The 23,831-nt window shown below is 50.9% G+C and overlaps 1 protein-coding gene across 1 annotated transcript in view; it reads left to right on the top strand.

Moving 5' to 3' along the window:
- Positions 1 to 23,831, top strand: part of CUBN (cubilin) — a 260,630-nt gene that overhangs the window by 219,213 nt on the left and 17,586 nt on the right. Inside the window, exons 57-60 of the mRNA XM_037837374.1 lie at positions 226 to 426; positions 1,929 to 2,055; positions 3,696 to 3,913; positions 17,860 to 18,068. Of these exons, the coding sequence (XP_037693302.1) occupies positions 226 to 426; positions 1,929 to 2,055; positions 3,696 to 3,913; positions 17,860 to 18,068 (755 nt within the window). The remainder of the gene's footprint in view (positions 1 to 225; positions 427 to 1,928; positions 2,056 to 3,695; positions 3,914 to 17,859; positions 18,069 to 23,831) is intronic.

The following is a 23,831-nucleotide window of genomic DNA, read 5'->3' as shown; positions in this document are numbered from 1 at the left end:
TTTCAAAGTGGGACTTGTGTGTCATGACGTCTTCTTGTTTCCTTATAACTGTTCTTGTTTCGCCACTAGGACAAACATTGTCTCACCAGGAGACGACTGAACTGTTGACTCACTGAGATTCCCCTCATTCTCATGTCCATTTCTGTATAAATTACATGAGTTTTCCAGCACTTATTTTTGACATTGTTTCTGAAGATGACGCTGGTTATTCCCTGCTTTGCGCAGCTCGCTCGGCCATGACAGGAAGCTGCGCCGGTGACGGTGTGCACATCGTGAGAGGGCTCAGCCTATCCTCCATGCCCTTCGCTACCCTGTGTGGTGACGAGACCCCGGCCCCCATCACCATCACAGGCCCTGTGCTACTGAACTTCTTCTCCGACGCGCACACCACAGACTTCGGGTTCAAGCTGTCCTATAGGGTGACCCGTGAGTAGGCACAGCGATGGCGTTCGGGGTTTCCTCCTTTACCTGAGTGATTCACACAGGGTATCAGGAACTTGTAGCTTCAGAGACCTCATGGGGAAAAAATTGTCAAAAGTCCTCAGATACTTTTCCTTAAAAAAAAAAGTCCTTTGCATGAATTTTGGACAGAAATACTCTTTGAAAAGCAAATGGAAAAGCTATCCATTTATGTGGCTAACTTAAAGCAGAATTAAAGCACTGTTATTGTTAGTTGTTTGTACAGTTATCCAGATGCTAGTTGTATTTCCCCTAGTCACTTTGCTAATGTGATACACAACGTTTTATGAATTTTAGAAGAAATATAAGAGAATAATTTTACAATTTTTTGGTAGGGATGAATGTTTTAAACTATATATATATGCAAAAAGCACAAGCCCTAAAGGAAAAGAAAGATACTGAGGCATTCTCTGGGTCAAAGCCACAAGCTCGTCAAGGATCTTCGTATCCAGCAGCCTCTTTGGATTCTTTAGCGCGTAGTGGATCTGTGTTTATTTTTAAATAACAGAATGCATTTTCCATTTTCTTTCCTCAGTGGAGCTGCTTGGTTAATTTTCTGACAGTGTTCCCCTACATTTTCCAAAAGTCAGTGAAATAGGTGCCCAGAGCCACAGAATCTTTCCTTGTTCTTTTCATATTTTCTTGGCCAAATCCGTCGCTATAGGTAGGAAATTAAATAGTGGTTTCCTTCCAAATAAGTCCCTGTTCGCATCAGCAGAAAAGGATGGCAGTGTTGACTTGCTCGTGAAAAAGCCCTTCACACTTCCATCCACGTTCACTTCTGTTTGACCCACGACCCCACGTTTGTCAGGTGTGACATCGTCAAGCGTACAGCTTTATGGACCTGTTGGCACAGACAGAATAGATTTGAGGTTAGACGGACACCCACGTGCAGATGAGCGTTTCTGCTGTTTGGGGTGGTCTGTGAGGCCGTCCCAGGTGTGGCTGAGGGCTCTGCCAGGTCCTGGGGGGGGGCGGTGCTGGTGTTGCCTCCCGGCCTCACCCCTGCAGAGGAGATGGCAGAGCTGAGCTCCAGGGACGCCCGGCCTCGACAGCTCTGCACTTTGAAGTCTTCCTTCCTCCACGGAGGAGACACGAGTTCCTACCCGGATTACGGGTCTCGGGCCCCCCAGGGGCTGCGTGCCCAGAGCAGGCCCTGGAGCCTGCCTCCTCCAGCCCCCGGTGACGTTCTGTCTGTCCGTTTAGTAGAGGAAGTGCCAGGGTTTCCTTTCTCCTTATTGCACACAGATTTACTCCTGTCCAAGAAGCACCCTAAAAAATATTCTTCCTTGTCTCCGTTCCCTCACCCCCTCTTCTCCAGTGGAAAAGTCAGAATTATCTGTAAACGCAGAGCACTGGGGTGTAAGTTGCTTTAAGTCTTTCTTGGGGAAAAAGGCACACTGGCCTGGGATAGCTCCTAGTTTCCCACAGTGTAATGCTGCTCCCTGCTGTCCCCCGTCTCCATGCAGCCTGTGGGGGCGAGTTCAACACCACCTCAGGAACCATCAGGAGTCCTGGCTACGCCTCCGACTACCCCAACGACGTGCTCTGCCTGTACCGCATCACGGCCAGGAACGGCACCGTGCTGCAGCTCAAGTACGTGGGGCAGCCGGCTCGGTCCCCTGCGGAGAGGTGGCCCTTGGGGAAGGAGAGCCGGGCTCCGTGTGGCCGCGGGAACGGGAAACTGCCCCTGGCCCCACACGAGGGGGCGGGTCTGAGGGGAGTCAGGCCCTCCATACCTAAAACAGTCACTGTGATTTTCCAACATGCAAAATATGCAACATGTGTGCATATATTCAACAGCATACAAAACATACAGAACAAAGGGACATGCAAAGCGAGGGCAGGATATCATGGAACTTAAGTTTTTCAAAGAAAAAACACGATAAAAACCACCACCAGGAGATCCTGAGGAAAAATTAGATAGAAAGCCTTGCTCGTTTGGGAATGCTTACTTGAAATGACAAATGGCATTTTTTCATCTCTTGAGATAGTCACAACTAGAAATGGTAATGCCTAATGTCTAGATTAAAGTGTGTTAAACCACATAGGAACATTTGGGGATGATCCATCAGGATGGGTTGTAAGGGACGAAGTAGTTCAACAGGACACGTTTCTCTCACTCATTCCACATGTCCGGGATGGAGGGAGGGGCAGGAGCTCACGTGGACCCCGGGACTGAGGTCAGTGAGGGGCAGGGGCTGGCGTGGACCCCGGTACTGAGGTCAGTGAGGAGCAGGGGCTGGCGTGGAGCCCGGGACTGAGGTCAGTGAGGGGCAGGGGCTGGCGTGGAGCCCGGGACTGAGGTCACTGAGGGGCAGAGGCTGGCGTGGACCCCGGGACTGAGGTCAGTGAGGGGCAGGGGCTGGCGTGGAGCCCGGGGCCTGGGCTGAAGGACACTGCATTTCTGCCTGGGCTCGCTGGTCATCCCTGCACAGGGAAGGGGTGTGGCAAATCAAGGGGTGGTTTTTAAAATTTCTTCCAGAAAGAAGTGCTTGCCGCTTCTGCTCACTTTCAGCGGCCAGAGCACAGAGTGAGACCCTCCCCAGTGCCAGGGGTGGGGGCTGGGACAGGGGGGCTCCCGGGAAGACCCCATCACGGCAGTGAAAGATCACTTGAGAGAAGCTCGTTCGTTCTTTTCCACCAGAGGGTCTGTGCTTTCTGTCATGAGAAAGGACTATTTCACACTCCTCAGTTCAGAGTCATAATGCTAATAATGATAATGTTAATTTTGTGAGCAGATACTATATAGTTTGGTTTTTACTTATTATCTCACAATCCTACTGCCGCCTCCTTTTAAGAACAGGGAAATAGGTGGGAGACGAAGAGACTCTGATCCTAAATGCAGCTCTGCCCCTGCTAGAGCAGCCCTCGTCCCAGAGCAATAAATGGGAGGGGGTGCCGTTTTATCTCACAGGACAAGGGAGCGAGCTCACAGCTTATTCACGATCGACTGAAAACTAACGTGTTGTCGAGGTGGTAAATAAGAACGGTTTGCTTGTCAGAACTTGATTTCATGTGGCCTTTCCATGCCCTGGGCTGGGAAGGATGGGGCCCAGCGCCTTCGTCACCCACCATCGTCCCTGATGTGGCAGGTGCTCGGCAAACCCCAAATGGCTGGGGAAGGCAGCGGCGGCTCCGGCCCGCTCTGCTGGGGCGGCCGTCGCTGTGCGACCTCGGGCACAGCTCGTGGAAACACAGGCGGAGACCGCGTGCTCACCAGGTGCGTGTCACAGGTTCAACGACTTCGGCGTGGTCCCGTCCTCCCTCTGCACCCAGGACTACCTGGCGGTTTACGACGGCGCCGACACCAGCGCCCCCCTTCTCGGCAAGTTCTGTGGCTCCGAGCTCCCGCCGAGCATCAAGAGCCATGGGGAGAGTTTGCTCCTGGTCTTCAAGACGGATTCTTCCCACACGGCACAAGGCTGGAAGATGTCGTTCCGACAGACGCTGGGTAAGTTTCCAGCGTGTGCACCTAAGCCTCACGACTCTGGCTTTCTGCTTTAACTTCTTTCCACGTCACTGTTTGCTTTTCACTTACGCTGAGAGGACTATGTCATGTAAAATGGTTTCAAAATGTGTGCAAGGCATCCTTTGGTAAGTGAAACCCGTTCAATGAACACACCTCTCCTGCCCGCAGAGCAGGGGCTGCCTCGCAGCCAGCCGGGGTCCCGTGCTCACACCACCCTGAAAGGCTGGTGAGCCGGTCAAGGAGCAGGCCCCACAGCCTCTGTTGCTTTATCCTTAACATGGTGAAGAGTTGGGGGTTCTGAGTGGAGAGGGCAGGGCCAGGCTTGCCTTCTGGAAAGATCACTGTGGTAGCTTCAGGAGAGGCTGAACGAGGCCAGAAAAGGGCGAGCGTGTTCTGGGAAGCGATGGAGGCTGGTGCCCGCACCTGGGGGTGAAAATGGAGGGTGGAGGTTTAGGGACGCTCAGAAGGTAGCCCACGTGGCAAGTGGGGCATCTGGAACTAGATGGCATCTGCTTCCGGACGTGAGCGTAGTCCTGAAATTGCCATCAGTTGGGTAAATTGCTGGCTGGCGCTCCTTCGGGAGCCCCAGGGCCGGGGAGGCTGTTTAGATTGGGGGTTTGGGGCCAGAGGGCCTGGGAGTGTCTAGGGGGAGACATGGGGGAGGAAGTTGGGTGCTGAGAAGCAGTGGGGCCGGGGACGGCCTCGGGAGATGGTCATCGGTGATGTGGCGTGAGCACGGGGAGCATGTGGCAGGTGTGAGGAGAAGCTGGAAACAGGCTCCAGTTTATCCAGACAAAGGTGAGAAGTAATTAGCCATGTAAATTTAACTCTGAACTTTGAAGTGTTTGACGTAGAAGGCAGTCAGCCCACTCACTCCCTGTTGGTCTGCGCTGCTAGAGAGCCTCAGGGCCCAGACGAGGGACTTGCATTTGGCTTTGGAAGCTGCCTGGAGGCCCCTGGTTGACGGTGGATGTGACAGACGTTCTCAAAACCAGCAGCTCTTGGAACGAACTGCAAGCGTGGTGGGGACAGAAACCCCGGGGAGCTTGCCGGCTGCTGAGCCCGGGCGCTTGCAGCCCCTTGCTCTCTGCCCGCCGTGGGCATCCGCCTCCCTCCGACGGTTCAGGGTGGAGCCGGCTTTGGCTGGTGCGTTGTGTTCACTCGCTGTGCGAGGGCAGCAGCTGGGCACTGTGGTCCCAGTAACCGCAGCTGTGCCAGCGAACAGTCCGAAGATGGCTGTGCCGGCGAACAGTCCGAAGATGGCTGTGCCGGCGAACAGTCCGAAGATGGCTGTGCCGGGGAACAGTCTGAAGATGGCTGTGCTGGCTCCCCTCGCGCCAGAGCCCCAGTAGCGCAAGAGCCAGGCCCACGGCGGGCGGCAGTGCTGGCTTCATCGGACTGCTGGGAAAGGTCCACATGGCACAGGCAGGGGCCGTTTTGAAAGAAAAATCGATTTTCCTTTGGAGATGTGTGTGTGTCTGTATAAATATATGTATTTCCCCCACACACACACACACAAAGGAACTTGTGCGTTCTTGCCCCTCTTGAGGCTCAGACAGCGGGGGCTCCGTGCTGCCTTCCTGTGTGCCTCCCTCTTTCCTGGTCCTTGCGGGGCCGTCAGCACACTGGGCCGTCTGCAGGGAGCCCCCGGCGGCCCGTGCTCCCAGCGGTCAGCGTGGCTTTCCGGAACGGAGCCAGCGCAGGAGGAGGGCACCATCCGGCACGTCCTGATGCTCACGGGCAGCCCTGGGTCCCCGCCCGCCCGTGGGAGGAAGCGGTGAGGGCTCCCCTCCCACCAGCACCGCGGCACCACTGAGCAGATGACAGTGACTTGACCTCTTTTTCATCTGTATCGATGTCAGAGGCCACTTGGGAACAGTTAAGAAGTAATTTTAGGTAATCTTTAAAAGTGATTTTTAACTGAAAACCTACGTATTAAAATTTTGTATCGTTTTGCTCTTACGGAGCTTCTGGTACCCACACATCTTTTCCAATCGGTATGTTGACCTTTTAACCTCGTTTTGTCTGCGTTCTGTTGCTTGTGGTGTGGAAAGGGGTGGAGCACAGGAGTTTTGCTCTGTGGCACGTGGAACCTGTCCCAGGTCCGAGCAGGGGAAGCGGCCTCCCTCCTCCGCTCGCCATCCACGGCCGCCCTGCCCGGCCTCGGCAGCCCTCAGATTTTATCGGGAGGAGAGGCTTGGCCTGGCCTGGAAGCCAGTGTCTTCCTGAGTAAATAACTGAAGGCAAGAGGAGGCCCTGTCAGCCTGTGACGGTTGAGCAGAGTAGAGTTCAGTACACGTGGAGTACATTTTTGTGGATTTGCTGCTGAGTTCACGTTTGCTGCTCTCTCTGTGCCTGCTTGCTGCTTCAGCAAGTCAAGAGCCCGTACGTGACTCAGTGAGGGAAGATGAGCTCCCAACACAGCGGTTCTGTTTGCATTTCTAGAGGATCAGAGTGAGTTTTGGGGGAAATACTGCTAGGTTTGTTGCTGATTTCTAAACATACAGTGACGCTCATTCTCCTTTGGTGGAACTTGTATTTTTAATGGCCGTGTGTCACCGTAAGGTCAGAAGAGAGCAGAGCCCCTCGGGGGCCAACCCGTCTCCATGGGGGGGTGGTCTTCCCAGGCCCCATGGCCCGGCACCCCTGTGTGGGGCTCTGGCCCCGGGGAGCTGCTGAGCAGCCGCCGTCCACCAGCGTCGGGGGCTCGTCCCTGTGCTCTCTGCAGAGAGTGTGTGTCTGTCCCCACGTGATGCAGGACCTCGGGGAGCCACGGACACTCGTGCCACCCTGTGAACCACTCCCGGTTTGGGTCCACCCCGCACTGACTGCCAGTGTCCGCCCCACACTGACTGCCACGACGAGGCGGGTGCTGCTCGCGGGGCCTTCGTGCCCGGCCACGCACCCGTCGCCCTGAGCTCTCCCCTCTCCCTGTGTGGTCTCACGTCCAGGAGCCGCTCGGCCATGGCGTTCATGATGTGCTCCTCGATAACACAACTTCTAGACACAGGGTTAGATCAGGATCAAAGTAAATTTGTCTTCTGTACAGCACTGTTATCCAAAATGATGTAGTTTGTAACACTTCAGCAGCATGTCAGCATGAAAGACTGACCTTGGCCCGATTAGGTGGGAGGCCCCGGGCCCTGGGACCAGCAGGCGTCCAGGGCCGTCAGGGGCAGATGGTGTCAGCGATGCGGTGTCCACGCCGCACTCCCCAGTGCCCGGCCGCACACTGGCCACGCCCCACACTGAGGCTGGGGCTGCCGTCCGGCCTCCACCCACCCTGGGTAGCTGCCGTATGAGGAGAGATTTGGGGGCTGAAAGGTCAGACACAGAGGCCTCTGCCAGGGGACAGAGGCAGGGTCCCCGGAGCACGTGTGTGACGAGGACGTGGCGGGTCCTCATCCAACAAGGTGGGCACATGCCAGAGGGGACGCTAGACCAGGAGCCAGGAGGAGCATCCACCAATGTCTCTGAGCTCAATTCTTACCCACTGAAAGAGCTAAACTTGACATATTGCTGTGTTCTGTCTCTTTAGAATGCAATGGGCATTAAATAGATCCCTTCGAGGCCAAAAAGAAAGATCATGTATATTAGAACGCGACACTGAGTCCTGAATTTCTGTAGTGCTCCTATACCCACCCCATCCTCTCTCCAAGGCGAGGGGGTGAAAGAGACCACTCAGGGCTCATTCTTACCCACGTTGCACTAAAATCTAACCACCAAACAGCTAAAATAGGTAATCAGACACCAAGTTAAATTGAATCCTAACAGCTTACTTAGGCCCAGCACGTACTTGTCACTCCATGCATACTGGCTCTGTGACTGAATGAAAAAGTAAGCGGTTAGAATATGCCTACTTCATAACTGAATTATATTGAGTATTGTGTCTCGATTGGCTTCATCCTCATGACTGAATCACGGCTCGTATAATCCACTGTCACCCGGGTAGTGCGTGGGATCGCTGTCACCCATACAGCACTTGAGGTCACCCTGTCTGGTGTCTGGATTTTTATCTGTTACCTTGACATCTGGAAAACGTCTCTCTCACATGTGGAAGGCGGAGGGCTGGGAAAGTGGGAGGAAGTGGAAGGGGTTGGATGTTCCCTCCTAAGAGGGCACAGGGGACGGGCGTGAGGACTGAGAAGCTGACACGGCTGCAGTGCTGGGTGCAAAACGTGGTCACAGGAGACGGACAAAAATCCAACACACCAGTTGCAGGCGTCAGCTTCTAGTCCTTCTTACATTTCCTTGTTTTGGTGTCAGGTTTGAACTTGGGGAGGCATCCTGAAACTCTGCAGCTAAAGCTAAGGGATAAGCATACAAGCATTCAGTGGTATTAAACGTGTACATGTCTGTATCTCCAGGTGCTTCTTAGGCTGATAAAACCTGCCCAGCCAAATTGCTTTTAGAAGTACAAGTGCAGTCAGACAGTTGAGTTGTAACGTGGATGAATTTATACCAGTTCTCGGGTGACTCTGGAAGTGTAAGGGGCGCCCGTCGGCAGCGAGCAGGAGGGGCTGCTTGTCTGCTCTCCCAGATCGTGGCGCCCGCCGACCAGGTCTGAGACTATGCTGAGCTGAACTGTAAACCCATCTGCAGGCGTCTGCACTAAGCTCCTTCCGTCATTTTCCAGCCCTGTCGCTCTCCCCAGTGATGAGACGCCCTTGGGAGACGAGGCCAAGGACAAGGCTACCTACCTGCAGCTTGTTCTTTGTGGGTTTACTGCAAAGGGTTTTTTGCTTAGCTGAGAATGTGGGACTGGAATAAAGAAACCAGCAGATGCCCAGTTCACCAAAACCTGACAAAAACAGGTAGAAAGGAGTTAGATCCTAAGTCAGCAGGAAGCAAGAAACGGTTTTTGTTAAAACACATCTCAGCCCCGGGTGCGGGGAGTGAAGGAGCGGCTGCTGCCCCACCACGAGGGACAGAAAGGACGGCGCCAGCTCCGTGGCGGCCGGGCTCAGCAGGGGCCTGGGCTCGTGGTGAAGTCGGGGCGGCACCCCGAAGGGCAGCCCGGTTTTCTCAGATAACTGGGTGTCTGGGGGATGTGACGTGTAACGGCGAGTCTCTCCGGCGACCACTGCCCTCCCGGCTCGGCTCTGGGTCGCGGGCTCAGGAGCTCGGGAGCCGAGTCCACCTGTCAGCAGGAAGGCTATTCTCTTTTCTTTTCTTTTCTTTTTTTCCTGGTTTGGGGTTGTATTGGAGTTCTCTGTGTTGCTTTTGGTTTTGTTTTGTTTTTTTCTTTCCTTTTTTTATTGTGAACTTTAACCTGTATACAGGACAGTGATAATTTCAATGTATGATTTCACAAGTAGTTAGAAAATCTCGAAGAATATCATGGGTCACAGTTCCACAACATCAGCCGTTTCCATTGTTGTAAAATGTAGCACACATGGGGAAAGTGTCAGCTCTCGGTGTGCAGCTCGACAAGCAGTCATGTGGGTGACTTCAGGCGTTGTTACGGATCACGGTTCACGTCTCAGTCCCTTCCCTGTTATGCAATACAAGGGATGTGCGGAAGGGTGAGGACCTTCGAGGCGCAGTCGGCGAGCAGCTCCGGAGACGCTTCCACGGCATTCCTCGGCTGTGGCTCAGCCGTGCGGGGGCTCACCACCTCTCGGGCCTGGGTCTGGGGTCGGCTCTTCGTTCTCACAGGTGGAAAGCCCGTGAACGCTGCACGGTAGATTTTCATTCCTCCCACTGCCGAGCAATTCGGGGCCTGTGGTGCGGGCGGCCTGCCCCCAGCGTCTCCCGCATGCTCCCCCGGACCCTCAGCTGCCCCCCGAAGCCTGGGGGACCACCTTTACAAGCAGAGTATGAGAACCCAAGATTCTGCTTAATGTGCTTGCGTCACCGTGTCGTGGGAGGCGAAGCCCAGCTTTGGGCTGGACTCCCAACTCGGGCCTCACTGGACCGCCTCTGGGACCCCCGGAAACTCCCAGGAAGGAGGGGGCTCCAGGGACCAATACAAAAGGCCCCTTCCACTCTCCGTGGTGTTCTCTCTGCTCCTCCTCATCTTCAGGTGGCTCCACCTTCTTCCCTGGAGACGTTGCTTGTCCCGGGCCCACATGCCATATGGCTGTAAAAATGGTAGCAGTCACCATGCGTACACTCCACAGGAGCACACACATATACACACACATGCACGCGCACGCACATGCACACACACACACCCCCAAGCCATCACCCTTCTGGTGAAGGCAGATGTCACACCTTCTGCAGGGCCCAGTGTGAAAGATTAGCACAGATATAATGACTATGAAAATCTCTATCACAAAGAATCTCTAGCCCTGAATTTTGGCCTCCAAATTAGTAAAATTCCTTGCCACAGGAGTCTAATAAATTAAAGGAATTTGGACCTTTATTTTGAGGATGCAGCCCTGGCTGGCATTATTTTCATTCTGCTGAGTTTACCAGTTGGGGAATTAGTCCCAGGTCTCGAGCAGAGCTGGGGAGAAGCCCCCGTCTCCATCGCGGAGTGCGGCCCAGAGGGACAAGGATGAGGGGATGAGGACAAGCTCCACGAGCGCCTTGCAGCCACAGACCGGTGACCTTCTGCTGGTTTAAATTACTGTTCAGAAGCCACTGGGCTTTTGTGAATCCCGCATCTTTTACTCGGTAGCCGATTTTATGAAATAGCTCACCACCCTTCATCCTGCTCTTTTCATAAGGAAAATTGTCAAATTTCTAATACCTTTTCATTCTGCAGTTGTCAAGGTTGAGTAAACTTCTTCTAGGGCCTCTGCCTGTTCGTGTATTCTGGATTTTACAAATTAGTGACTGCCCTGCCGACCGAAATCTAATATTCAGGGATTAAATTTTCTTGATTAATACGGTTATCATTTATCGTAGCAAATTTTTAGCTAAAGAAGCATTTTCCTACTGGAAAACTATCCCCTTAGGCAGTGTTTTAAACCTTTTGGAATTTTCATTGTTGTTCTGGAGTTTCTTCACAAAGTTGCTAAATCAGCTCCAACACGGGTGAGCACACAGAGAATCCCGCCGCGACCTTAGTGCCGTCGAATGAGGACCGCGTGCTTTTCCCTCCAGCCCTCCCTGCTCCTTCAGCGATGTCCGGCCACCGCGCGCCGTGCGGGCAGTGAGCTTGGGCACGAGCCCAGTTCGTGGGTGCCTGTCCGGGAAGCCCGAGGTCAGGATGGGGAGTGGCCATGGCTGCAGCCGTCCCGTACAGGGGAAGCTTCCAGAGACTTGGGTCCCAGCTGAGGGACTGAGCGTGAGCCTGGACCGGTTCTCAGCCCACCCCGCGTCCTGACCCTGGGTGGTTTGCTTATCCTGTCTGGGTCCTGATGTTCTCGTCTGCAAATGAGAGTTCCTCGTGGGATGTGGAGAGGATTAATTTTGTGGTAGATGTTCATACAACTTTCCTGGCACACGTCTGGTGGGCAGCAGTATCTTGGCAGGAGAGTTGGCATCACGGAGCAGCAGGTGCTCCGATACAGGGCATCGGTTTCTCCGGACGCCAGTGAGCTGCCCGGCTCTGGGTGATGACTTTAGGGTCCTTTGCTCACTAATAACAGCTCCTGATGTTTACTAATGAAGGACCTTGAGTCAGCCCAGAACTAATCCCCCCAATTCCAAAACTATCTTGATAGGACTGGATCTAACCACAGTGGGCCCACCTGACGTGCAGTAGCTTAGACTTTAACCTATAAGTGACCAATGCCTCATTATAACACTAAAACTCATGTCCATCATCGTATTAAGGCCATTTTCTTACACACATGCTGTGACTAAGCGTGTAATCCATCTGCACGGGCTCAGTAATCAGATCACCTCTAACCTTGTCATCTGGAGCCACTGTGCTCACTGTCCTAAAACCAGCCCATCTTTTGATGCTATAAAACTATCCGAGTCACTGCAGCTCAGGGAGGCAGGTTTTTGGGCCCACAGGCCGTCTGCTCTCCTGCTTCGTGCCCAGCAATAAAATCCTTTTTTCTTTGAAACCTGGTGTCTCGGGAACTGGTCATTTGAGCACATTGAGGAGAGAACCCCCCACTTTTGAGCAGTATCGAAGCTTCTCATAAAATCTTGTGAGACTAATGATGCACAAAAGGTGTTATCAGGATTACCCGAATAATGCAAAGTGAGTTAAAGATAAATGATAAAATTCTCCTTATCCTAAATTCTTCCTATGTTGTACTGTTTTTTCTATTGACTGTAGCTTCTGATAAGCTGCTAATTAGCTGCTTTTCCCTTTTTTTGGTGAATTATCTTTATTTTAGTATTTTATTTTTATGCTTCCCAAATGTTGCCAGACTAAAAACACATTCTAAATTAAAGTAGATCTCAAATTAGGATTTCTGAAGTGGGTCAAATTGAGAGAAGTTACTGAAAAGAAAATAATGTCACAAAAAAACATTTTCTTGCATAACATAAATATTATACCTACAATATTGTACATGTTTGAGGTTCGAGAATAGAATGATCAATACAATTTACTTAAGAGTAAAATGCAAAACAAGTTCATCTGACGAATAGTTAAATGTTTTTAATGAAAACAACCTAATCGAAAGATCCCACCCATGATAAGTCTGCCCCCACAAGATTGCATTAAAGAACATGGCTTTTTATTGGGTACATAAAACAGATTCAAACCAGCACAAGTAGAGATTAAATATATAGCTTGAATTTTTTTTTTGGGGGGGGGGGTTCTTCTTAATTTTTTTTTTTTTTCATTTTTGTTGAGCTTGTTCAGATAACATACAATTATCCAAAGATCCAAAGTGTACAATCACTTCCCCCTGGGTACCCTCATACAGCTGTGCATCCATCACCACACTTAATTTTTGTTCAATTTTTAGAAACTTTTCATTACTCCAGACAAGAAATAAAGTGAAAGATGAAAAAAGAAAGAAAGGAAAGGAAACTCTCATCCTCCCGTATCCCTAACCAACCCGCCTCAATTGTTGACTTGTAGTGTTGGTATAGTACATTTGTTACTGTTTATGAAAAAATGTTGAAATACTACTAACTGTAGTATATAGTTTGCAATAGGTATATATTTCTTCCCTATATGCCCCTCTATTATTAACTTCTACTTGTATTGCATACATTTGTTCTGGTTCATGGAAGCGATTTCTAGCATTTGTACAGTTGATCATGGACATTGCCCACCATAGGATTCAGTTTTATACATTCCCATCTTTTGACCTCCAGCTTTCCTTCTGGTGACATATATGACTCTGATCCTCTTTCCACCTCATTCACACACCATTCAGTGCTGTTAGTTATTCTCACATCTTGCTACCGACACCCCTGTTCATTTCCAAACATTTAAGTTCATCCTAATTGAACATTCTGCTCATACTAAGCAACCACTCCCCATTCTTAAACTTCGTTCTATATCTTGGTACCTTATATTTCATGTCTATAAGTTTACATATTATAATTAGTTCCTATCTGTGAGACCCTGCAATAATTGTCCTTATGTGTTTGGCTTATTTCACTCAGTATATTGCCCTCGAGGTTTTGTCATCAACCCATTTTTTTTTTTTTTAATATGGTTTTGTTCACTCACCATACATTCCATCCCAAGTAAATAATCGATGGTTTTCTGCATGGTCATACATTTATGTGTTCACCACCTTCACCACTATCTATATAACGGCATCTGCATTTCTTCCACAAGGCAGGAGGGAGAGTCAAAGAAAGTAGAGAGGCAAAAGAAAGAGGAAAAAAAATGACAGCTAGGAAGCAGCAAAAGGGAAAATAACCTTAAATCAAAGTAGAATAAAGAATCAGACAATACCACCAATGTCAAGTGTCTAACATGCCTCCCCTATCCCCCCCTTTATCTGCATTTACCTTGGTGTATCACCTTTGTTACATTAAAGGAAGCATAATACAATGATTCTATTAGTTACAGTCTCTAGTTTATGCGGATTGCATCCCTCCCCCAGTGCCTCCCCATTTTTAACACCTTGCAAGGTTGACATTTGTTGTTCTCCCTCGTAAAAGAACATATTTGTACATTTTATCACAATTGTTGAATACTGTAGATTTCACCAAGTTACACAGTCCCAGTCTTTATCTTTCCTCCTTTCTTGTGGTGTCTCACATGCTCCCCACCTTCCTCTCTCAACCATATTCATAGTTACCTTTGTTCAGTGTACTTACATTGTTGTGCTACCATCTCCCAAAATTGTGTTCCAAACCATGCACTCCTGTCTTCTATCACTCTGCAGTGTTCCCTTTAGAATTTCCTGTAGGGCGGGTGTCTTGTTCACAAAGTCTCTCATTGTCTGTTTGTCAGAAAATATTTTGAGCTCTCCCTCATATTTGAAGGACAGCTTTGCTGGATATAGGATTCTTGGTTGGCAGTTTTTCTCTTCCAGTATCTTAAATGTATCACACCACTTCTGTCTTGCCTCCATGGTTTCTGCTGAGAGATCTGCACATAGTCTTATAAAGCTTCCTTTGTATGTAATGGATCGCTTTTCTCTTGCTGCTTTCAGGATTCTCTCTTTGTCTTTCACATTTGATAATCTGCTTATTAAGTGTCTTGCTGTAGGCCTATTCAGATCTCTTCTGTTTGGAGTACGCTGTGCTTCTTGGATCTGTAATTTTATGTCTTTCATAAAAGATGGGAAATTTTCATTAATTATTTCCTCTATTATTGCTTCTGCTCCTTTTCCCTTCTCTTCTCCTTCTGGGACACCAATGATACATACATTATTGTACTTTGTTTCATCCTTGAGTTCCTGGAGACGTTGCTCATATTTTTTCATTCTTTTCTCCATCTGCTCCTTTGCGTGTAGGCTTTCAGGTGTTTTGTTCTCCAGTTCCTGAGTATTTTCTTCTGCCTCTTGAGGTCTGCTGTTGTATGTTTCCATTGTGTCTTTCATCTCTTGTGTTTGCCTTTCATTTCCACAGATTCTATTAGTTGTTTTTTTGAACTTTTGATTTCTGCCATATGTATGCCCAGTGATTCCTTTACAGCCTCTATCTCTTTTGCAATATCTTCTCTAAACTTTTTGAATTGATTTAGCATTAGTTGTTTAAATTTCTGTATCTCAGTTGAAGTGTACGTTTGTTCCTTTGACTGGGCCATAACTTTGTTTTTCTTAGTGTAGGTTGTAATTTTCTGTTGTCTAGGCATGGTTTCCTTGGTTATCCAAATCAGGTTTTCCCAGACCAGAACAGGCTCAGGTCCCAGAGGGAAGAAATATTCAGTATCTGGTTTCCCTGCGGGTGTGTCTTAGAAAATTGCTCCACCCTTTGATGCCTCGGGTTACTGTGCTTTTCTGCCCAGCAGGTGACGCCTGTTAGCCTATAATTCTTGACTGGTGTGAGGAGGTGTGGCCGTGTTCCCCCAGGCTCTGGGGTCTGGTTCTGAATGGAAAGGGCCCCACCCCTTTCCTCCTAGAGAAGACAGACCCCCCAGGTGGAGGTCATTAGCATTTCAATGGTCTCGCTCTCTGCTTGTGCTGTCTCCACCCTTCCCCAAGTCACAGCCCTGGAAACTGAAAATGACTGGGGCTTTCTCCACTGAGCCAAAAAAGAAACAGATAGTCCCCTTCAGACCCAGTCCAAGGTGACCCTCCAGCTCTCCCAGGTCAGTCGTCACCCAAAGCCTCTGTCTGTTTTTTGGGGATGTGTACCTGTAGTGAGCAGTTCACACTCGCTGCTTAAAACCCCAGTTGGAGCTCAGCTGAGCTATATTCGCTTGCTGGGAGAGAGCTTACACCACGAGGCTTTGCAGCTCGGCTGTAGGGGAGGGGGTCTCATGACTTGGATCTGCAGGTTTTACTTACAGATTTTATGCTGTGTTCTCGGGCATTCCTCCCAACTCAGGTTGGTGTATGATGAGTGGATGGTCTCGTTTGTCCCCCCGCAGTTATTCTGGATTATTTACTAGTTGTTTCTGGTCTTTTGTAGTTGTTCCTGGGGGACTGCTTAGCTTCCACTCCTCTCTATGCCACCATCTTGCCCTTCTCGCTTGAATTTTTAAAAGGACATTTCATGGTAAAGCTGATGTCTTAGTAGAATGGTGCCCGGTAACGCCGCTGTCCCGGATCCAGTCCTCCACCTCTCCATCGTCTCTTGCTACACCCAGCCACACCGCCATGGCCCCTAGCTGGTCTCCTTTCTGCTGTCCCTTCCCCCAGGTGTAGAATGTGCTCCCAGATTCGTTTTCGGATCACATGGAATTAGAAAGCACATTCTGGTCCCCCACTCCCCTGATGAAAACCTTTCGGGTGGACCTCCACCATCCTGAGGGAGGTCTGGAGGCAGCTGTCACACGCTGCCCAGTCTCAGCTCCCTGTTCTCCTTCCTGACCCTGTTGCTTTCTCAAATGGGATTATGTTTACCCGTAATTTGCATATAATGTAAATGATTGTCCATTTACCGTCCGTCAGGTTCCTTCAGCCTGAACTGCCCCCCCACCCCGGTTTTGCAGGGTTATGTCCTGTTCACCCCTCAAGACCCGGACCAGTACCACCTCCCTGGAGCCCTCCGGAGCCTTGTGGCCTGAAGTCATCTCCCCCTTCCTGGGAATCCCACACCCTTCTCTGCCCCTTTTGGGCCCTTATCATTTTCTGGGCTGTGCCATCGTTACGTACCCATGTCTTACTGCTGCTGGTGGACTACCCACCTCAACTTTTCCCACTCGGACACTAACTGTCAACACAAAATATAGTCCCTTCTGTATTAGAAGAAATGTTTAGTAAATAAATCGGTCTGTGCATTCTTTAATCCCTCAGTGATTGTCCCTTCCTGCCGTGGGCGGGAGTCAGCCAGCCGGCTCCTTCAGTGACTGGCGGTCTCGGGCCCTCTCCCCTGAGCGTGGTCCTGGCCACTCTCCACGGGGTCAGGGGCTGGGCTTCCGGAGCATTCCAGCCCAAGAGCTGCTGACGGTGCAAACCCTGCTTCTCCTGACTCGGAAGCTGCAGCTGGGGCAGCCCGGCCTGCCTGACGCCTCCATGCCGAGACCACCCTGTGTCGTCACCAGGCCGGGCCGGGCGGGCTGCTCCCCTGCATCCCCGAGGGTGAGAGCAGAGGGCCCTGGAGCGGGACAGGTAGTCTGGACACAAGGTGACATCTGACCTTGCAGCTAGGGAGAGCCTGGGTTTGAGGAGGACACAAGCTTTGTGAGCCTGGCTTTGAGCACCTGTTAAACCCTGTCCCTGCTCAGCTAATTGGGCTTAATTCATCCTCACTGTGTCTTTCAAACTTGTCAGTAAGTTTTCCCTCCTTCCCGGCTCTGCTTACCTGGTGTGGACAGGGTAGAGGTGACGCTGTGTTTGGAGGACTCGGCCCCGTGTCTGATCCATAACAGGTCACTGAACCATCCTAAGGACGTTCTCTAGCTTCTCCATTGCTCTTTTACATTTTATTCGGAATTTCAAAGTTTTTATTCAGAGTTGGTAGACCTTTTTCTCCAGTAAAGTTCTTTTTCAGCTTCCCCTTCTTTTTGGAAAAGGAACAATGGAATATAGAGAGTGGTTTAATATAAACAGTACCAGGATGGTGAGGGCCTTTCAGCCTCTTTTATCAGAATATTTAAATAAGAGTTGTTTGGAGCCAGTTTTCTCGGGGTGTTGGATAAATTATTCATAATCTCTGTTTTCAGTCTATGTGTTCATAAAAGCAGATCATAAAAATGAAACAAGTTCTCATTTTCCACTAGCATTCAAAATATTTATTTTGTATAAAGTTGGATTTTTCAAGGGTAGAAAAAATTCAGTCACATCAGCGGTTCTGAAAATGCATGTGGAAATGGATCCGGTTCTCGACCCGCCTTTCCAGGGGGGACGGGCAGAGAGGGGAGCCGAGGCGAGAGGAGACCCCCGCGCACAAGCCCAGGCTCCGCCAGCCGCCCGAGGATGTTGCTGAGAACACAGCTGCAGAATTCAAGAAACGCTCTGTTGGCCTCAGGGTCACATGTCTTTGTTTTTCCCCAGGGCCCCGGCAGGGATGCGGCGGGTTTCTGTCAGGTCCACCTTCCAGCTTCGTCTCTCCAGATTCTGACTCAGACGGAAATTACGACAAGTACCTAGACTGCATGTGGGTCATCGCGGCGCCTGCAAACAAGCTCATCAATCTCACCTTCAGTGTGTTTCTCCTGGAGGCCTGGACCTCTTTCCAGAGCTGCCTTTATGACTACGTGAAGGTGAGGCCGCTGTTTCTTCACAGGTTTGGTTACTGCGCACCCCACGGGGCACCCCTCGGGGGGACCTGCGATTGCGAGCCCTGCTTGGTTCCCGAGGATGTGATGGGCCGTGTCACAGGTGCTCCATCTTCTTGTCTGCTGTCAAATGAGTCCTTAGCACGGACGACTCAAGGACCGGGGGCTCCAGGGCCAGCTCCGGGATGTCTGCTCCTGAGAGCCTTGCCGAGGCTGTGTCTGCAGAGAGCTGCACACAGCTCCCTCGGCGCATCCTGAAGCGGGCGGCAAGGTTCGCAGTGCGGACAGGTGCCCCGTAACTTACCTCTTTCATAAGTTCGTGTTTAGACTGCTTGTATTTTCTTTCGATATAGGCAGTATCTTAGTTCTGAAGTCCCACTGACAGTGAATCAAGAAACTGTTCTGCTCAATTTCTTGATGATTTTTTTTTCATTTTTTAATCTGAAATATAACATACGTACATAAAATGATTTTTTTATTGTGGAATATAACATATACATAAAAGTGATAACTTTCGAAGTGTTATTTAAAAAGTACTTGGCAAATTTTAAAGAATGTTGTGGGTTACAGTGCCACCATTGCAGATATTTCTTTATTGTGAAACATACATGCAGAAAGGTGATAACTTTCAAAGTACAATTTAACAAGTGATTATATAGGAAATTTTAAAGAATGTTATGGGTTACAGAACTATTGTTTCAGTTATTTCCTTGTGAAATATATATATACAGAAACGTGGTAACTTTTGAAGTACAATTTACAAATAGCTATAGAGCAAATTTCAAAGAATTTGCTGTTTCAGTTATTTCCTTCTAGCTATTCTAACACCCTAGCAACTAAGAAAAAAATTATGTAAAGATTCAGTATTTATAATCCTTTGTTAAATCTGTCTCATCTGTTGCTACCCCGTCCTCTAGTTTAATCACTTTCCTGATCTTCAGGGATGTCCAGGCAGTGACCACCCTAACCTGTTCATGTTGAAAAGGGGTGTCGACATTATGGGAAAAGGGGACACATCTGGTTGATGTTCTTGAAGAGGCTGTTGCCTCTGGGTTTTGGGACTTGTCTGGCATAGGTGTTCTCTGGAGGATGTAAGTTTCTGAAGAATAAGCTAAGTGAGTGAAACTTACAGCATCTCAGATAGGGATCTGAATATTCTTCAGGGTTTTTGGGACAACTGTTGACTTGGGCTTATCATACTGTGGCCATTTGGCATATCCAGCTGAAGCTTGCATAGGAGTGACCCCCAGGACAGCCTCTCGACTCTATTTGAAATCTCTTAGCCACTGAAACCTTATTTTGTTGCCTTTCTTTTCCTCCTTTTGGTCAAAAGGGCTTGATGATTTTTTAATGTTAAACTACTGGATTTGTCAGTTTATATCAATTCAGATAAGAAGCATCAATCAGTATCTATTCCTTGGACTGTTGCTACACTCTTGGGGTAAAAATAACAAGTATGACAAGATTTCCCTTGCCAAGGAGCCTAAATCTGATGGGAAAATGAAGGAACAATGCACATAAATCCGTAATAGGCAGTTCAGGGCAGTAAATATTTAAGTGCTAACAAATGCCTGAGACACAGCTTGAAGCAACAAGCAAGTTTACAAGGGAAAAAGGCTAAGGATCAGGGGACCCAGAAGGAGTGGGTGTGGGAAGGCTGGTTCCCTCAGTCGGGGGTCAAGCTGTGGGTGGGTGAGGAGGACATCTGAGGGGGCAGGTGGGAAGGAGCATGTTCTAGAAGGATCAGAGGCTGAGGACGGGGAGTGAGGAAGGAGTTCCTAAGCAGAGAAGGACCCAGATTACGAAGGATCTCAAAAGTCAAGCTAATGGGACTTAGATTTTGTGCAGATGAGGGAAGGAGCGATCAGAGGTTTTCCAACAAGGGATGTAGCACATCCTGGGTGGGTGAAGGGGCGTGTGGTGCTGGGGCCCAGGGAGGGAACCATTAGGTAGGAAGTCTGGGGTCTGCTCGAGCAATGGACAGTGGAGAGAAACAAGTTACAAAATGGTCACTATTCGGATTTTAAAAGACAGAGAAGGGCGAGTTGCAGCGGTGCCCACAGCCCCGGGCCCTTGAGGGTGGTCCTTCAGGGGAGCCCGTGGCTGCGAGAGGCCTGGTCAGTTCTGGGGCTGGCAGGGCAGCTCGGGGGGTGACAGCGGGCAGAGGGGGCGGCTGCCCGAGGGAGGCAGCGCTCAGCCTGAAGCCCCTCTGCCCTCGGGAGGGCCCCTGGCGAGCCAGGAGGGTGCAGGGGAGCCCTGGAGGCCTGGGGCACCGCCCGGCCATGCAAGAAGGCACCTCCCCAACCGTGGCTGGGTCAGGGGAGGGGACCGTGGCGGAAAACCCACTGGACTGGCAGCCGCCATTCGGATAGCGAGTGGGACAGTAGGCAGCGCGGAGGGTGCCGTGGACGAGCCCGGCTCGGGTGGACGCTTCTGTCCCGGGGAGCCCGGCTCGGGTGGACGCTTCTGTCCCGGGGAGGCCGGCTCGGGTGGACGCTTCTGTCCCGGGGAGCCCGGCTCGGGTGGACGCTTCTGTCCCGGGGAGGGCCGGCTCGGGTGGACGCTTCTGTCCCGGGGAGCCCGGCTCGGGTGGACGCTTCTGTCCCGGGGAGGCCGGCTCGGGTGGACGCTTCTGTCCCGGGGAGGCCGGCTCGGGTGGACGCTTCTGTCCCGGGGAGCCCGGCTCGGGTGGACGCTTCTGTCCCGGGGAGGCCGGCTCGGGTGGACGCTTCTGTCCCGGGGAGCCCGGCTCGGGTGGACGCTTCTGTCCCAGGGAGGCCGGCTCGGGTGGACGCTTCTGTCCCAGGACACGGCAGCGAGGGCAGGAGGCCGCGACGCTGAGCTCAGATGCTCTAGGCTGCCTGGCTCACATGAAAGCCTCACGCTCCCGAGGCAGTTTGGGGTCGTTTGGCCAGCAGACACGTTTCCTGGTGTCCCGCGTCCTCATCACTTCATGTGCTGACAAGGAGGCAGGCGGGCACGTGCGTTGCAGGCAGTGCTGAGGATGAAGACGACGTACGTTTGGCGCTCGCAGTGCCTTATGCACAGCCTGTAAACAAAGCCCCCTTTGGTTCTTTGTTTCCAGATGAGCACAGAGGCTGCGAATCTCCTTTCCTTAAAATCTTCAAAGTGACTGATTTACACGTAGATGATTATAAATTTAAACTCATGTCGGTCTTCTGAGTGTGGCTCTGCTAGAAGGGCTGACTGGGTTTACTCTCAGGATTGCTTCTGTGACTGACTTGACAACGTCATGAAAAAACCAGTGATTTTCTGCATTCCCTGAAGCCATTCAGAGCAGAAATAGCAGTATGAAAACAAGGAGTGGCTTTCCAGCTTCAAAACAGAATGTCCTTTCTTCAGAGAAATTCTATTCAGATATTCTCTCATTTTCCCTTTTATGAAAATAATTTCCCTCAACTGGCAACTTTCCCTATTGGCAATTTTCTCTACGGACCTGGCAGATCCAGTCACAGTCGTTGGAGTGTGAATCTTGCACATGTCTTTACCAGAGACCCCTGTGAGAAATGGGACACTCGATTCCTCCTAGACCGTGCCCTGGATGCATAGTCAAGTCACCGTAGGAAAGGTATGTGCTTAAGTGAATTCTGCAGGTGGACACGCACGTAGACGAGTGTCGGCTGCTCTGGAGAGCTGACTGGGGCATGTGTCCCCTGGAGACAGTCGGCTCCTGGCCGCTGGGCCTGTCCCAGCCCTGGGGACGGTGACGGAGAGCTGTGGCTGCCCAGGCTGCCGGGAAGTGGGGCGCTGATGTGCAGGCACCGGGTGGCACGGGGCGGCACAGGGGTTGTGGTGGACTCCTCTTGGGGCTCAGGATTGGCTTCCCAGAAGGGGTGGCTGAGCTGGGCGTTAGAACAGTAGCCAGAAGCCCACTCCCAGTTGTGACCCTCCATGAAACTCGGAGCCTTCCTGGAGGCTGGCTAGAACAAGGAGGAGGGATGGGGATGTGGGCTGCCCGGGCTCGCCAGGACCCTCACCTCGGTTTACCCGTCTGTGCACCCCTCCCGGGGTCAGCCGAGTGAGGCCGTAGAGGGCCCAGGGCGGGACCCTCGCTGAAGTGCCCTGCGTGGAAAACAGAACCAGGAAGGAAGGTCCTGGCTCTTCCAGCTTTCCCCACCGTCATCAGGCCCCTGACCCTTTTCATATTAGTAGGAAATGATAGAAAATTATCTATGATGGAGCTGACCTGTGTCCACAATTTCAAAAAAAAGATATAATGTACTAAATGCAGGAAGAAGGAGAAATCAAAGGAGAGCATATAAATAATGCATGTTTCCATACGTAAATACTCCAATGTAACTGCAGCGAGTCACAGAACAGGGCAGTCCATTCGGCCACTTCTGTGAATGTGAAGTGTGGACTCAGACGGCACCCGTGGGCTGCGTTTATAACTCAAATGCCAATAGCAGCAGCTCTGTTGGCAGCATGAATTCCCAAAATGGTGGGAAAAGCCAAAACAAAGAGTTGTAAACAAAACAAAATGAATCTTCCTTCAGCCAGCACGGTAACTGCATTCCTGAAGATTCGATACACACCAAAACGGTGCAAAAATATTTTTGTGTTAGTGTATAGGATGGATTTAGGTTTTAAGATCAAATCACCATAACTTTTTTTACATAGACGTCTAGCAGTAAGATTGTGGAGTAAACCTTTGGTTTGCAGAACTTCCCTGTGACTTCCAGGATGGAATTCTGCAACGTGGCCTCTAGCCACTAATTGCCTGTTGCAGCCCCAAATTACTGTGATGACCCAAAAACACCACACTTTGCCAGGTGCCCCTTAGGGGAAGGTCCTGTCCCCACTGAGACATCTGTGGTAGGGCCCCGGGCTTGACCTTTCTGTCTGGTCACTACGGGTGGGGGGGGGCTGGCCTTGTCTGAAGGCGGGGCTTACCTTCTCTGGGGGGAGTCAGCCGCCCCTCAGGGTGCAATCCCAACCTTTACGGGTTGGAGCCACCACTCGCTCTTTTGCTCAGTAACTGTCCCCCGGGCACCTGCTCTATCCCAGACACCAGAAAAGACCCCTGAGAAAATTCAAAACCGTGATGCAGGAGCCTTGCCCCGTGGAGTTGACTAACTGCTTTTTAGTGGCTCTTCCTGTGACACTGGGGACCCGGATAAATCTTTTCCCAGAAGGTCTGAAATGCGTCAGGGTCCAGCCCCAAACCTGAGGAATCCCTGTCTGTTCTCGTTCCCAAATGACACTACTTCCCAGGGTCAGAGGGTGGGCGAAGCTGTGCTAATAACACGCAGTGTGGGGAAGCCCCCGCCGAGAACAGGAACGTCCTCTGGTTATCAGTTTCCCGGAGAAACACCAAAAGATGACGTCCAAAGGAAACTAACATCTAAAATTATCGAGTCAGGATTAAAAAAAATCAAAGTCCAATATCAAAGCCTACCGCCCATGAGCATCAAAAGTTCATAGAAGTCCAGTTTCCTTCCAGGTTGTTCTGCCCCTCAGACTGGGGGCGGGAAGTGCAGGGTCTTCCATAGCTGTGGCCAGGGGCTGGCTCCCGCTGACGTGCTTGTGCAGTTCCTTCAGGACCCGGGCTGGTTCTGGAAGGCTCCACGTGGAAAGGGTTACAGGGGTTGAGAAGATGCCCAGTTCCTCGTCCCACCCCCGCCCCCAGGGGGCACGTCACCCCGGCCCAGACCCCGGGACCGTGGACTGCACGGGGCTGTGGGCGCCTCCTGGGAGAGGGGCAGGTCCCCACATCCCCACCCAGGA

This window comes from Choloepus didactylus, chromosome 5, assembly GCF_015220235.1.
Source record: "Choloepus didactylus isolate mChoDid1 chromosome 5, mChoDid1.pri, whole genome shotgun sequence".
NCBI lineage: Eukaryota > Metazoa > Chordata > Mammalia > Pilosa > Megalonychidae > Choloepus > Choloepus didactylus.
This window is presented reverse-complemented; position numbering and strand designations above follow the sequence as displayed.